This window comes from Myxocyprinus asiaticus, chromosome 12 (assembly GCF_019703515.2).
Source record: "Myxocyprinus asiaticus isolate MX2 ecotype Aquarium Trade chromosome 12, UBuf_Myxa_2, whole genome shotgun sequence".
Classification (NCBI taxonomy): domain Eukaryota; kingdom Metazoa; phylum Chordata; class Actinopteri; order Cypriniformes; family Catostomidae; genus Myxocyprinus; species Myxocyprinus asiaticus.
In genome coordinates, this window is record NC_059355.1 from 20,075,925 (window position 1) to 20,090,357 (window position 14,433).

Genomic DNA, 14,433 nt, shown 5'->3' on the forward strand with positions numbered 1-14,433 from the left:
TCGAGACTTGTCAATTTGCCAACAGATGCTTCAGCATATAATCCAGAACTTTGAGAACAATGTTCCCCAAAGACAAATTGGAAGGATTTGGGGCATTTCACCCTCTACAATGCACAATATAGTTAAAAGATTCAAGGAATCTGGTCAGATCTCAGTGCGTAAAGGGCAAGACGAAAACCACTTTTGAATGCACGTGATCTCCGATCCCTAAGACGTCACTGTCTTAAAAAACATAAATTCATCTGTAATGGATATCATGAACATGGGCTTGGGATTACTTTAGTTAACCTTTGTTAGTCAACTCTACTCGCCGCTGCATCCACAAATGCAAGTTAAGGCTTTACTATGCAAAGCAGAACCCTACATCAACACTGTCCAGAAGCGCTGCCGACTTCTCTGGGCTCAGAGTCAGTTTCATCTGAGATGGAAAGTCAAACAGGGGAACCATGTTTTTTAGTCTGACGAGTCCACATTTCAATATTTTTTGAAAAACACAGCTGTAGTGTTCTCCGGACCAAACAGGAAAAGGGCCATCCAAGCTGTTATCAAAAGCCAGTGTCTGTATAGGCCAGGGTTGTGTCAGTGTCCATGGCATGGGTAACTCGCACATCTGTGAGGGCACCATTAATGCAGACAAATTTTGGAGCAACATATACTGCCATTCAGCATCGTCTTTTCCAGGGACGTCCCTGCATTTTCCAGCAGCACAACTTCAAACCACATACTGCACGGATTACAAGTGCATGGCTGTGTAAGCAGAGAGTGTGGACATTAGATTGGCTTGCCTGCGGTACTGACCTGACTCCAATTGAGAATGTGTGGTGCATTATGAAGCACACTATTCGTATGGCAATGAAGGCCCTGTACAAGTCCTGCATAATGGATGAATGGGGGAAAATTCCACTTTCTAAACTTAAACTTGCGTCTTCAGTGCCCAAATGCTTAAGTGTTATTAGAAGAAATGGTGATGTTTCACAGTGGTAAACACTAGACTGTCCCACCTCTTTTGCAGCATGTTGCAATCATCTGATTTGAAATTACTAATTTTCAAAAAACAATTAAATTCACTAGGTAAATATATAATATATAATGTGTAGTTGTGGTGCTTTCAACATAGCACAGGGTGAATATAATTTACAAATTACTCATTTTTGTTTTTATAAGCATTTTTTATACTATCCCAACTTTTTCGGAATTGGGGTTGTAAAACATCCCATTTTATTAAAAGGGAGTGTTAAAATGGATTAATTCTCTAGATAACAATTTCAGTCACTTTGGTCTGAAATGTAGTAAAATATTAATTTACAGTTACCTTTGTTAGAAGTATCAACCTCTCTATTTGCTGAATGTTCATCTGTACCTTTTTTAAACTAAAGCTTTTTTTGTATTTGCTTTAGGACAGAGACTGTGCTTTGTCCCCAGAGGAGCTAATGGATCTGTTTAATGTTTTCCCTTACATCCCCTGGGGACTGGATGTGAACAACACGGTCTGCACAAATGACCAGGGCTGGATCACCTACCAGGGCTATCTCTCACAGTGGACGTGTGTATCAAACATGCCATGTGTCTCAGTTCAAGAATGATGGTGGTATAATGTGAAAATAAGTTTAGATATACATTAAGATGTACAAAATTAAATGATCCTAATTGGAGTTAAAATAAATATGATGTTTTTGTACAGTTTAAAGGGTTTTACATGCAAAGATAACACGCTGTACATTAGTGTCTGGATTTTGTGTGTAAATGATTCAACAGTTTGTCTGTCATGCTTTTTGACCAGTTATCAATCTTACAGGTTAACTACTTACCTGGATGTGCAGCGCTGTCTGGAATATCTTGGTTACCTTGGTTACTCTATTATTGCTGAGCAAGAATCTGAGACATCTGCCATAACAGGTAAGTTGTAAGAATAAACATATATTTGCTTCTGAGTATAATTGTTTTTTTGTTTGTTTTTTTTAGCAGAATTTGCAAAAATTCCATCTTGGACATGTAAGATTGAATATGATTGATAGATATGATGGCAAAGTCCTGCAACATTTTTATTACTTGTTCATGTTATATTATATTATAATATATATTATTATATATTATTATATATTATATTAAAATAATATAGGATAACATTTAATATATTATATTATTATTTGGTAAATATTTATTATACATATTTTTTAGTGCAAAACTGTATATTTTCTAGTAATAACAAGATAAAAATATGTGGTAAAAATGACATTTTCTTGTAATAAAGATGTATTATCTCATAAAAACTAGATAATTATGTTGTAAAAAGATATTTTCAAGTAATAAAATGTGTGGCAGCATTATGCCTCCGTGGCTTCTAATAATAAATCTCATTAATGTAATTTTCATGGATCACTGAGCCCTCCCTTGGTTGTTATGGTAACTGCAGATGCATAAATCAAAACTCAATACAGGGCACATAAACCATCATCTCTTGTTAAAACACTCAGTTTGTCATATCCTGGAGATTTTATAACCTCAAAACATTATAAAGGAGTTTTGTCTTAAAATGAAATGTGTGTGTTATGACACCCCAACACTGTGGTACTGACTGAATGTATTTATACATGCAAGTGACCCGCGATAAGAAGATTGATCTTCAGAAGAAACAGACGCAGCGGAATGTGTTTCGCTGTAATGTGTTTGGAGGAATTGGAAGTGGCAAAAGTGGCTTTCTGCAGGCTTTCCTTGGCAGAAACCTCATGGTCAGTTACAATAAGAAAAACTACTTTCTAAAGTCACGTATCACATACCATACTGAACGCTTCAAATAATCATGCAGTTTTGGGAATATGTATAAAAGAACATAAATAAAAGAAACATGTTTGCTGTTAGTTGTCTTGCTTAGTGTTCGATTGCATCACAGTCCAAAGGAACAGCCTGTTACATGATTTTGAAACCAGGGCATTTAGTTGCTCTTCTTACAGTTTTGATTCAATTGAGTTCTATCAATCAAATGTTTTTCTTTTTATCAAACTTTAGAAATGTTGAATTCAGTTGTAACACATGATAGCCTTTTCATTTTTGATGTTTGTGTGTTGTCTGTTCTTCACAGCACCAAAGGGCAATAAGAGAAGAACATAAATCTTATTATGCAATCAGCACTGCACATGTGTACGGACAGGAGAAGTACTTACTGGTAATGGTTTGTCTCACAGGAACTTACACATAGTTTGTGTTTGACTGTGGAACTAATTCTGAACACTTTCTCAGTTAAAGAAGCCAGTCACAGTTCTTCAGGCCATTTTCAGAATCCAAAAATGTTTTTGAACTTATGCACACATCCAAAAAAAAAATAAAAAAATAAAAAAACATTGCTAAAGATAGTACTATATTTGTTGACCATATCCTCATATAACAGATATAATACGTTATTTCTTCTTGTCTTCAGCTCCATGAAGTCTTTCCAGATTTTGACTTCCTGTCTGAAACAGATCTTGCTTGTGACATTGTGTGTCTGATCTATGATGTCAGCAACCCGTGCTCTTTTGAGTCCTGTGCACGAATCTTCAAGGTACGTTACACTAACACTGTATGAATGTTACTTCACACTTCGATGTCACACATTTTTCAACTCTGCAAAAGGAACAAAACCAATCACTGACTCTTGAGATAAGGGACAAAATCATGTCCTACATACTGTACAAAAGTCATCATTATGTTAAAAATCAAGAAATTCATAATAATACAAATACTGAAAAAGTTAAATCTACAGGAAATGTGTATACTCAGTGCTTTCTTTACTTATATTTTGAAATAATATAAATGGAATTTTTAAAAATGCATGCTCTGTATTTGTAAGCACATGTAACTTAACCTATCCTCTGCAAGAAGTCACAATGTTAAACTGCCAAACAAAGTGTTTAAAGTGCAACAAATTCATAAATATGAATATCAAATGAAAGGTAGGGATCTGTAAGATATCGAACAATACATAAAGTAAACTTTTAATTATATTTTCCATAAAAAACTGCCTATCAAAGTTGTGTCCTCACTTTGCGTCAACTCTTTTTTTTTTTTTTTTTTTTTTTTTTATAATCCTGAATTAATCAGGCAAATTCAGAATCAGAATGAGCTTTATTGCCAAGTATGCTTACATATACAAGGACTTTGTCTTGGTGACAGAAGTTTCCAGTGCACAAACAATACAGCAACAAGACAGAGATAATAATAAAAAAGTATTTATAGAAATAGGACAATATATATATATATATATATATATATATATATAAAAGTGCATCCGGAAAGTATTCGTAGCGCTTCACTTTTTCCACATTTTGTTATGTTACAGCCTTATTCCAAAATGGACTAAATTCATTATTTTCCTCAAAATTCTACAAACAATACCCCATAATGACAACGTGAAAGAAATCTGTTTGAAATCTTTGCAAATTTATTAAAAATAAAAAAACAATGTACATCACATGTACATAAGTATTCACAGCCTTTGCTCAATACATTAAGCACCTTTGGCACCAATTACAGCCTCAAGTCTTTTTGAATATGATGCTACAAGCTTGGCACACCACTTTTTGGGAAGTTTCTCCCATTCTTCTTTGCAGGACCTCTCAAGCTCCATCAGGTTAGATGGGGAGCGTCGGTGCACAGCCATTTTCTGATCTCTCCAGAGATGTTCAATCGGGTTCAAGTCTTGGCTCAGCTGGGCCACTCAAGGACATTCACAGAGTTGTCCCGTAGCCACTCCTTTGTTATCTTGGCTGTGTGCTTAGGGTCGTTGTCCTGTTGGAAGATGAACCTTCGCCCCAGTCTGAGTCCCAGAGCGCTCTGGAGCAGGTTTTCATCAAGGATGTCTCTGTACATTGCTGCATTCATCTTTTCCTCGATCCTGACTAGTCTCCCAGTTCCTGCCGCTGAAAAACATCCCCACAGCAAGATGCTGCCACCACCATGCTTCACTGTAGGGATGGTATTGGCCAGGTGATGAGCGGTGCCTGGTTTCCTCCAGACATGACGCTTGCCATTCAGGCCAAAGAGTTCAATCTTTGTTTCTCATGGTCTGAGAGTCCTTCAGGTGCCTTTTGGCAAACTCCAGGCGGGCTGTCATGTGCCTTTTACTGTCATGCTTCCGTCTGGCCACTCTACCATACAGGCCTGATTGGTGGAGTGCTGCAGAGATGGTTGTTCTTCTGGAAGGTTCTCCTCTCTCCACAGAGAAATGCTGGAGCTCTGTCAGAGTGACCATCGGGTTCTTGGTCACCTCCCTGACTAAAGCCCTTCTCCCCCGATCGCTCAGTTTGGCCAGGCGGCCAGCTCTAGGAAGAGTCCTGGTGGTTCCAAACTTCTTCCATTTACAGATGATGGAGGCCACTGTGCTCATTGGGACCTTCAATGGGGCAGAAATTTTTCTGTACCCTTCCCCAAATCTGTGCCTCTACAATCCTGTCTCAGAGGTCTACAGACAATTCCTTGGACTTCATGGCTTGGTTCGTGCTCTGACATGCACTGTTAACTGTGGGACCTTATATAGACAGGTGTGTGCCTTTCCAAATCGTGTCCAATCAACTGAATTTACCACAGGTGGACTCCAATCAAGTTGTAGAAACATCTCAAGGATGATCAGTGGAAACAGTATGCACCTGAGCTCAATTCTGAGTGTCATGGCAAAGGCTGTGAATACTTATGTACATGTGATTTTTTTCGTTTTTTCTTTTTAATAAATTTGCAAAGATTTCAAACAAATTTCTTTCACGTTGTCATTATGGGGTATTGTTTGTAGAATTTTGAGGAAAATAATGAATTTAATCCATTCTGGAATAAGGCTGTAACATAACAAAATGTGGAAAAAGTGAAGCGCTGTGAATACTTTCCGGATGCACTGTGTGTGTGTGTGTGTATATATATATATATATATATATATATACGCATGTACAATATACTAATACAAATCTGTTATATACAGATGCAAGGGAATGTAATGGCAGAAGAGGTATGGTATGTTGGATATACAGTATATAATTAGATTAAGCTGTGTATTGCACATTAATTATTGTTCAATGGGGCAATTTTAACTGTTCATGAGATGGATAGCCTGAGGGAAAAAACTGTTCCTGTGCCTGATGGTTCTGGTGCTCAGTGCTCTGTAGCGCCTGCCAGAAGGCTGGGTAAGTGGTGTCCAGTGTGATTATTATTATTATTTTTTTTTTCTCCAGCCCTTTTCCTCACTCTGGAAGTGTACAGTTCTTGAAGGGAGGGTAGGGGGCAAACAATAATCCTCTCAGCAGTCCAAACTGTCCTTTTGTAGTCTTCTGATATCCGATTTCGTAGCTGCACCAAACCAGACAGTTACTGAAGTGCAGAGGACAGACTCAATGACTGCTGAGTAGAACTGTATCAACAGTGCCTGTGGCAGGTTGAACTTCCTCAACTGGTGAAGGAAGTACAACCTCTGCTGGGCCTTTTCACAATAGAGTCAATGTGGGTCTCCCACTTCAGGTCCTTTGAGATGGTAGTGCCCAGGATCCTGAATGACTCCACTGCTGCTACAGTGCTGTTTAGAATGGTGAGGGGGGTCAATGTTGGGGTGTTCCTCAAAGTCCACAATCATCTCCACCGTTTTGAGCATGTTCAACTCCAGGTTGATTTGATTACACCAGTGAGCCAGCCGTTCAACCTCCCTTCTGTATACAGACTCATCATCATCTTGGATGAGGCCTATGACAGTAGTGTTGTCTGCAAACTTCAGGAGCTTGACAGAAGGGTCCTTAATGATGCAGTCATTTGTATACAGGGAAAAGAGTATTGGGGAGAGCACATATCCCTGGGGGACACCAGTTCTGATTGTACATGTGCTGGAAGTGAATTTCCCCTGTCTCACTAACTACTGCCTGTCCGTCAGAAAGCTGGTGATCCACTGACAGATAGATGTGGGAACAGAGAGTTGGTGTAAATTAGTCTGGAGAATAGCTAGGATGTTGGTGTTGAAAGCCGAACTGAAGTCCACAAAAAGGATCCTTGCATATGTCCCTGGTCTGTCCAGATGTTGCAGGATATGATGCAATCCCATGTTGACTGTATCATCCACAGACCTGTTTGCTCGATAAGCAAATTGAAGGGGATCTAGTAAGGGTCCAGTGATGTCCTTCAGGTGGGCCAACACCAGTCTCTCACAGACGTCAGAGAGAGGGGTATGTAGTCATTAAGTCCTGTGATTTTGGGTTTCTTTGGGACAGGAATGATGATTGAGCATTTGAAACAGCATGGGACTTCACACTGCTCCAGTGATCTATTGAAGATCAGTGTGAAGATGGGGGCCAGCTGGTTAGCACAGGAGTTTAGACAAGTGTGTAAAACACCGTCTGGGCCCTTGCTTTCCTTGTCTTTTGTTTTTGGAAGACACGGCACACCTCCTCTTCACAGATCTCAAGTGCAGGGTTGAGTAGCAGGAGGGGGGTTGCAGGAGGTGTTGATAATTGTGTGAAGTGAAGGTCAGAGTGGGTGTGGGGTTTGAGATTGGGCCTTTCAAATCTACAGAAGGACACATTCAGGTCGTCAGCCAGTTGTTGGTCCACTACAGTGTTGGGAGTAGGAATCCTGTAGTTAGTAAATTGTTTCAGGCCACTCCACACTGATGCAGGGTCATTAGCTGAATACTTGTTTTTCAGCTTATCAGAATAGCTTATTTTAGCCACACTCCTTATTTAGTGTGTTCCTGGCCTGATTGTACAAGATTTTATCCCTACCTCTGTAATGATCAGCTGTATCAGCTCTGTAATGATTCATGATCAGCTATAACTCAGAATACCCCTTTCACACTTCCTGCTCATGGTGGATGCAACAGTAGGACACGTGGACTGGTAAGTTTCATATATATATAATATATTTATTTTAAACAAACAATGTTTAAGTCTCTGCGGTCACAGCTTCAACATATCAACTCCGTCATCCCATTTTGATAATTTCTGTTAAAGGAGTAGTTAACCCAAAAAATCAAATTCTCTCATTTACTCACCCTCATGCCATTAGGCATCAGGGTGAGTAAATGATGAGAGAATGGCATGAGGGTGAGTTAATAATGAGAACATTTTCATTTTTGGGTGAACAATTTCTTTAAGAATTGTGAAAGAATTTTGGCATTTTGTTTAGTTTCTAGAAGCCGCTTTAACAGAGGGAAAAAAAAATGGCTCCAGTGAACAACACATGGTTAAGTTGTAAAAATATTACATATGGTCAACTCCATCAGAATTTTGAGAAAAGTGTGAAAACAGAACAAATTTATAGAATGTATTTTATCACTTAACTCCTTTACTGAACACCATTATAAAATAATTAATGACTTTACACACTTGGATTAAAATAGCATGCTTTTATTGTGTCTGACGGAGTTGACACAAATTTCAGTAGTAAGTTAAAAAGTGAATAAATGTCCATTTTCAGAAAAAAATGTTTTTACCCAAACCTGTTCCCTTACATGATTCGTAAGTTGAGACCTTTGTCTACAAATATATCCATTTCAAATTAATTTAGAATTAAAAAATAAAAACTCAGATTTAAAACATGTTTTGTCCCTTATCTCAAGAATCAGGGCAACACTAAAAAGTCTAGTATTAATGGACCAATTAGACCTGAATACTCAAACCTGACTACTGTTTTGGTTATATTCTTTAATGACTCGCAATACGCCACAAAGTTAGAGACATTGTTTATTTTTTATCTTAAATGTATATAAATTATAAATAACTCATAACTATATTAATTTATTTATAACTTTTAACTTATGTAACTTGTTTGTAATTTATATTACTTATAATTTAGTACTGTATTATGCATTTATTATAATCAGGATCTCCATTGTCATAGAAAACCTGTTAATATCAGGACAGTTTTACATTTTGTAGAGTAAAACTTTCATTTGTGAGAGAATCAAATCTACTCTGATTGAGAATCAATCAGAGTAGATTTTACCAGTTCACGAATTTGTCTGAATGATTCATGAGCAAATCGTTTTTAATCAAAATGATTTTTAAAAAAATTATCCACTTAGCCCAAATGCCAGGAAAGGTTATTGAAATGTCATTTAAAGTCAAAGTCAATTAAAAAGTGTGGTATAATTTAAAAAAGGGTGTGTATAATAGTTATCTTGTATCATTGTGAAATATGGGTTTCACATGCCTGTTATACTTTATTTGCCAGCAATACTTCATGGACAGTAAGACTCCATGTATGTTGATTTCTGCAAAGTCAGACCTGCCAGAAACAAAGCAGCAATACTGTATGACACCACTGGAATTCTGCCGCAAACACAAGATGCCTCCGCCTCAGTCCTTTAGCTGTAACACAGCTGCAGCTCCCAGCAAAGACATCTTCATCAAACTCACCACCATGGCTATGTACCCGTAAGTGTGCTTTCATTATCCACAGTATCCACACAAGGACAGTGGAATTCTTTTTTGCTTTATTAGGTTTTTAGGTTACACGAAACAACCAAAAAAAAAAAAACTCCAGGCAACAATCAAAGACAATATTTATAAAAAAAAAAAAAAAAAAACGCACAGAATAGGGGCCTATCTAACAGGTACTGAGAAAACCTCAGGACATCGTAATTCTTACACTTGATACACTTAAAAAGAGAGTTCACGTTTCAATACGTTTTTGAGGCATTGATATACAGTGCATCCGGAAAGTATTCACAGCGCTTCACTTTTTCCACATTTTGTTATGTTACAGCCTTATTCCAAAATTGATGAAATTCATTATTTTCCTCAAAATTCTACAAACAATACCCCATAATGACAACGTGAAAGAAGTTTGTTTGAAATCTTTGCAAATTTATTACAAATAAAAAACGAAAAAAAATCACATGTACATAAGTATTCACAGCCTTTGCCATGACACTCAAAATTGAGCTCAGGTGCATCCTGTTTCCACTGATCATCCTTGAGATGTTTCTACAACTTGATTGGAGTCCACCTGTGGTAAATTCAGTTGATTGGACATGATTTGGAAAGGCACACACCTGTCTATATAAGGTCCCACAGTTAACAGTGCATGTCAGAGCACAAACCAAGCCATGAAGTCCAAGGAATTGTCTGTAGACCTCCGAGACAGGATTGTATCGATGCACAGATCTGGGGAAGGGTACAGAAAAATTTCTGCAGCATTGAAGGTCCCAATGAGCACAGTGACTTCCATCATCCGTAAATGGAAGAAGTTTGGAACCACCAGGACTCTTCCTAGAGCTGGCCGCCCGGCCAAACTAAGCGATCGGGGGAGAAGGGCCTTAGTCAGGGAGGTGACCATGAACCCAATGGTCACTCCGACAGAGCTCCAGCGTTTCTCTGTGGAGAGAGGAGAACCTTCCAGAAGAACAACTATCTCTGCAGCACTCCACCAATCAGGCCTGTATGGTAGAGTGGCCAGACAGAAGCCACTCCTCAGTAAAAGGCACATGACAGCCTGCCTGGAGTTTGCCAAAAGGCACCTGAAGTGACTCTCAGACCATGAGAAACAAACTTCTCTGGTCTGATGAAACAAAGATTGAACTCTTTGGCCTGAATGGCAAGCGTCATGTCTGGAGGAAACCAGGCACTGCTCATCACCTGGCCAATACCATCCCTACAGTGAAGCATGGTGGTGGCAGCATCTTGCTGTGGGGATGTTTTTCAGCGGCAGGAACTGGGAGACTAGTCAGGATCGAGGAAAAGATGAATGCAGCAATGTACAGAGACATCCTTGATGAAAACCTGCTCCAGAGCGCTCTGGACCTCAGACTGGGGCGAAGGTTCATCTTCCAACAGGACAACGACCCTAAGCACACAGCCAAGATAACAAAGGAGTGGCTACGGGACAACTCTGTGAATGTCCTTGTGTGGCCCATCCGAGCCCAGACTTGATCCCGATTGATCATCTCTGGAGAGATCTGAAAATGGCTGTGCACCGACGCTCCCCATCCAACCTGATGGAGCTTGAGAGGTCCTGCAAAGAAGAATGGGAGAAACTTCCCAAAAATAGGTGTGCCAAGCTTGTAGCATCATACTCAAAATGACTTGAGGCTGTAATTGGTGCCAAAGGTGCTTCAACAAAGCATTGAGCAAAGGCTGTGAATACTTATGTACATGTGATTTTTTTTTTTTTTTCTTTCTTTTTTTTTCGTTTTTTTTTTTTTTTAATTCATTTGCCAAGATTTCAAACAAACTTCTTTCATGTTGTCATTATGGGGTATTGTTTGTAGAATTTTGAGGAAAATAATGAATTTATTCCATTTTGGAATAAGGCTGTAAACATAACAAAATGTGGAAAAAGTGAAGCGCTGTGAATACTTTCCGGATGCACTGTATTAACATTAGCCAACATTTAAATTAGAAACCTAATTTGTGTGCTATACTGTTCACTGTCAGTTGGCCTTCCGTTTAATGTAGTCTGGTGTAGTAGCTTTGGGAGACCATAAGGGTGTGATGCCGGTCGCGGGTAGGACAAGGCACACCTATCACTCACAGGACGTGTCGATGCGGCAGCTTGCAGTCCAAACGAATTTGTTGATCTAGTAAACATACACACAAAAGTTACTATGTTTTTTTGAACTTCTTTAAGAATGAACAAATTGACGTTGATGAGTTTGCATGTTAATGTATGAAACTGGTGGAACTGCGCAAACTGAACAATTGGAAACATCGACGTGTATTATGCCATTTTTCTGTATGTAGCCTTGAATAGGTTTCATTCAAGCTATAAACCACAAAAAGGTATACTTGTAGCTGAAAATACATTTTGGAGGCTATATGAAATATACATATACACAATATGTCATCCAGTGATGTTTAGAGTAAATAATCTATGTCCTTTGTTAATGATTTTGGTGGAATTGAATGGAAAACTATGCGAGTCGCGACAAACGGCGACCTGGGGTGTGCATACCTTCATAGAAAATATTTTGTTCTAATTTTACAATGCGCCGTTGTCTGCTAGATGCGTCTGGCATGCAACCCCCTTTAAGTTACCCTGCTTCTCTCACTTTTACAAAGTTGTGTTGAAAAATACACTATATTGCCAAAAGTATTTGCTCATCTGCCTTTAGACGCATATGAACTTAAGTGACATCCCATTCTTAATCCATAGGGTTTAATATGACGTCGGCCTACCCTTTGCAGCTATAACAGCTTCAACTCTTCTGGGAAGGCTTTCCACAAGGTTTAGGAGTGTGTTTATGGGAATTTTTGACCATTCTTCCAGAAGCGCATTTGTGAGGTCAGACACTGATGTTGGACGAGAAGGCCTGGCTCGCAGTCTTCGCTCTAATTCATCCCAAAGGTGCTCTATCGGGTTGAGGTCAAGACTCTGTGCAGGCCAGTCAAGTTCTTCCACACCAAACTCGCTCATCCATGTCTTAATGGACCTTGCTTTGTGCACTGGTGCGCAGTCATGTTGGAACAGGAAGGGGCCATCCCCAAACTGTTCCCACAAAGTTGGGAGCATGGAATTTTTCAAAATCTCTTGGTATGCTGAAGCATTCAGAGTTCTTTTCACTGGAACTAAGGGGCCAAGCCCAGCTCCTGAAAAACAACCCCACACCATAATCCCCCCTCCACCAAACTTCACAGTTGGCACAATGCAGTCAGACAAGTACCGTTCTCCTGGCAACCGCCAAACCCAGACTCGTCCATCAGATTGCCGGATGGAGAAGCGTGATTCGTCACTCCAGAGAACGCGTCTCCACTGCTCTAGAGTCCAGTGGCGGCGTGCTTTACGCCACTGCATCCGACACTTTGCATTGCACTTGGTGATGTATGGCTTGGATGCAGCTGCTCGGCCATGGAAACCCATTCCATGAAGCTCTCTGCGCACTGTTCTTGAGCTAATCTGAAGGCCACATGAACTTTGGAGGTCTGTAGCGATTGACTCTGCAGAAAGTTGGCGACCTCTGCGCACTATGCGCCTCAGTATCCGCTGACCCCGCTCTGTCATTTTACGTGGCCTACCACTTCGTGGCTGAGTTGCTGTCATTCCCAATCGCTTCCACTTTGTTATAATACCACTGACAGTTGACTGTGGAATATTTAGTAGCGAGGAAATTTCACGACTGGACTTGTTGCACAGGTGGCATCCTATCACAGTACCACGCTGGAATTCACTGAGCTCCTGAGAGCGGCCCATTCTTTCACAAATGTTTGTAGAAGCAGTCTGCATGCCTAGGTGCTTCATTTTACACACCTGTGGCCATGGAAGTGATTGGAACACCTGAATTCAATTATTTGGATGGGTGAGCGAATACTTTTGGTAAAATAGTGTATGTACGAATAGACAAAAATGTGTTGCTCGATTTATAATTTGTTTTTATTTATTTTATTTTTTATATATATATATATATATATATATATATATATATATATATATATATATATATTTTTTTTTTTTTTTTTTTTTTTTATTTCAACTTTGCCTAACTCTCCTATTACATTCGGGTCATTTTTGACCCGGGAAAGGTAGATAATAATTTTTAAATAGCACATAGTTTTTAATTTCTGGAACCAAACTTTGTGACTTTGTCAAGACTTTCAAAATACACAAAATTATATATATATATACGTGTGTGTGTGTGTGTGTATATAAATATATATATATATAATATATATATATGTGTGTGTGTGTATATATGTGTATATGTGTATTTTTATTTTTATTTTTTATTTTTTTATTTTTTTTCTTTCAGATTGTTTAATAAAATTGTTCAAGAGAGAGAATCATTTAAAAAAATTTTTTTACATCTTTTGCGTTCGTGGGTACATCTTGACCCGGGCATCAGCTGTGGCTTTACACATGATATTACATCTATTTTTTTTTTTTTTTTTTTTTTTTTGAACATCTATTAATTAGATTTTTTTCTTATAAACATTTCACTTACATTTAGCATCTTTCCCATACTCTCTTACACACTTTTGTCACTCAATGGGACTGAATCTTGTTTACAAACATGCACACACACATAGTCACACACAAACACACACACATTCCTGTACAAAACAGACATGACAGATGTAACAAACATAACAAATAAACTGAATCAAAGGTACTACTGTCTAAAGAAGGTGTGGCAGGAGAAAACTTTTCATGCACACATTAGTCTAAATAGAGTTTGAAAGAGGAAATTGTCCACATTTTACTCTGCAGCCATCTGATGCGGAACCAGCTTGCAGCGTACTCACACAATAACATTCGGCAGTTCATGATAGTAAATAGAATAGATTTTGCTTAAAACATAGTAAAGAAGTGTTAATGTTGTACACTTTAGTTGTACTGTTGTTTTGATGATATTTAGTTGAAAAAGAATATGTTGGTTTCATAACTTTTGACCAAAAAGTTGTACTGAACAGTTTTGAGTAATAGGAAATTCATTCAAATTACTAGTAATTCTCATATTAGATGTGAATATCAATTTTATATTGTTATATTGAAATA

General features: G+C 38.4%; 1 protein-coding gene across 10 annotated transcripts in view; it reads left to right on the forward strand.

Moving 5' to 3' along the window:
- rhot1b (ras homolog family member T1) overlaps positions 1 to 14,433 on the forward strand; it is a 41,688-nt gene that overhangs the window by 14,736 nt on the left and 12,519 nt on the right. For 6 of the 10 annotated variants that reach the window (XR_007898628.1, XR_007898627.1, XM_051712064.1 and 3 more), the window contains exons 13-18: positions 1,398 to 1,543; positions 1,796 to 1,896; positions 2,599 to 2,729; positions 3,080 to 3,163; positions 3,416 to 3,538; positions 9,175 to 9,377. Coding sequence is in view for 5 of the 10 variants with exons in the window: in XM_051712064.1 (XP_051568024.1) it covers positions 1,398 to 1,543; positions 1,796 to 1,896; positions 2,599 to 2,729; positions 3,080 to 3,163; positions 3,416 to 3,538; positions 9,175 to 9,377 (788 nt within the window). In the remaining 5 variants the exon portion in view is untranslated. Of the gene's footprint in view, positions 1 to 1,397; positions 1,544 to 1,795; positions 1,897 to 2,598; positions 2,730 to 3,079; positions 3,164 to 3,415; positions 3,539 to 9,174; positions 9,378 to 12,096; positions 13,320 to 14,433 lie in introns of those variants that run through there. The other 4 variants (XR_007898630.1, XR_007898631.1, XR_007898629.1 and 1 more) reach the window with 4 other exon arrangements.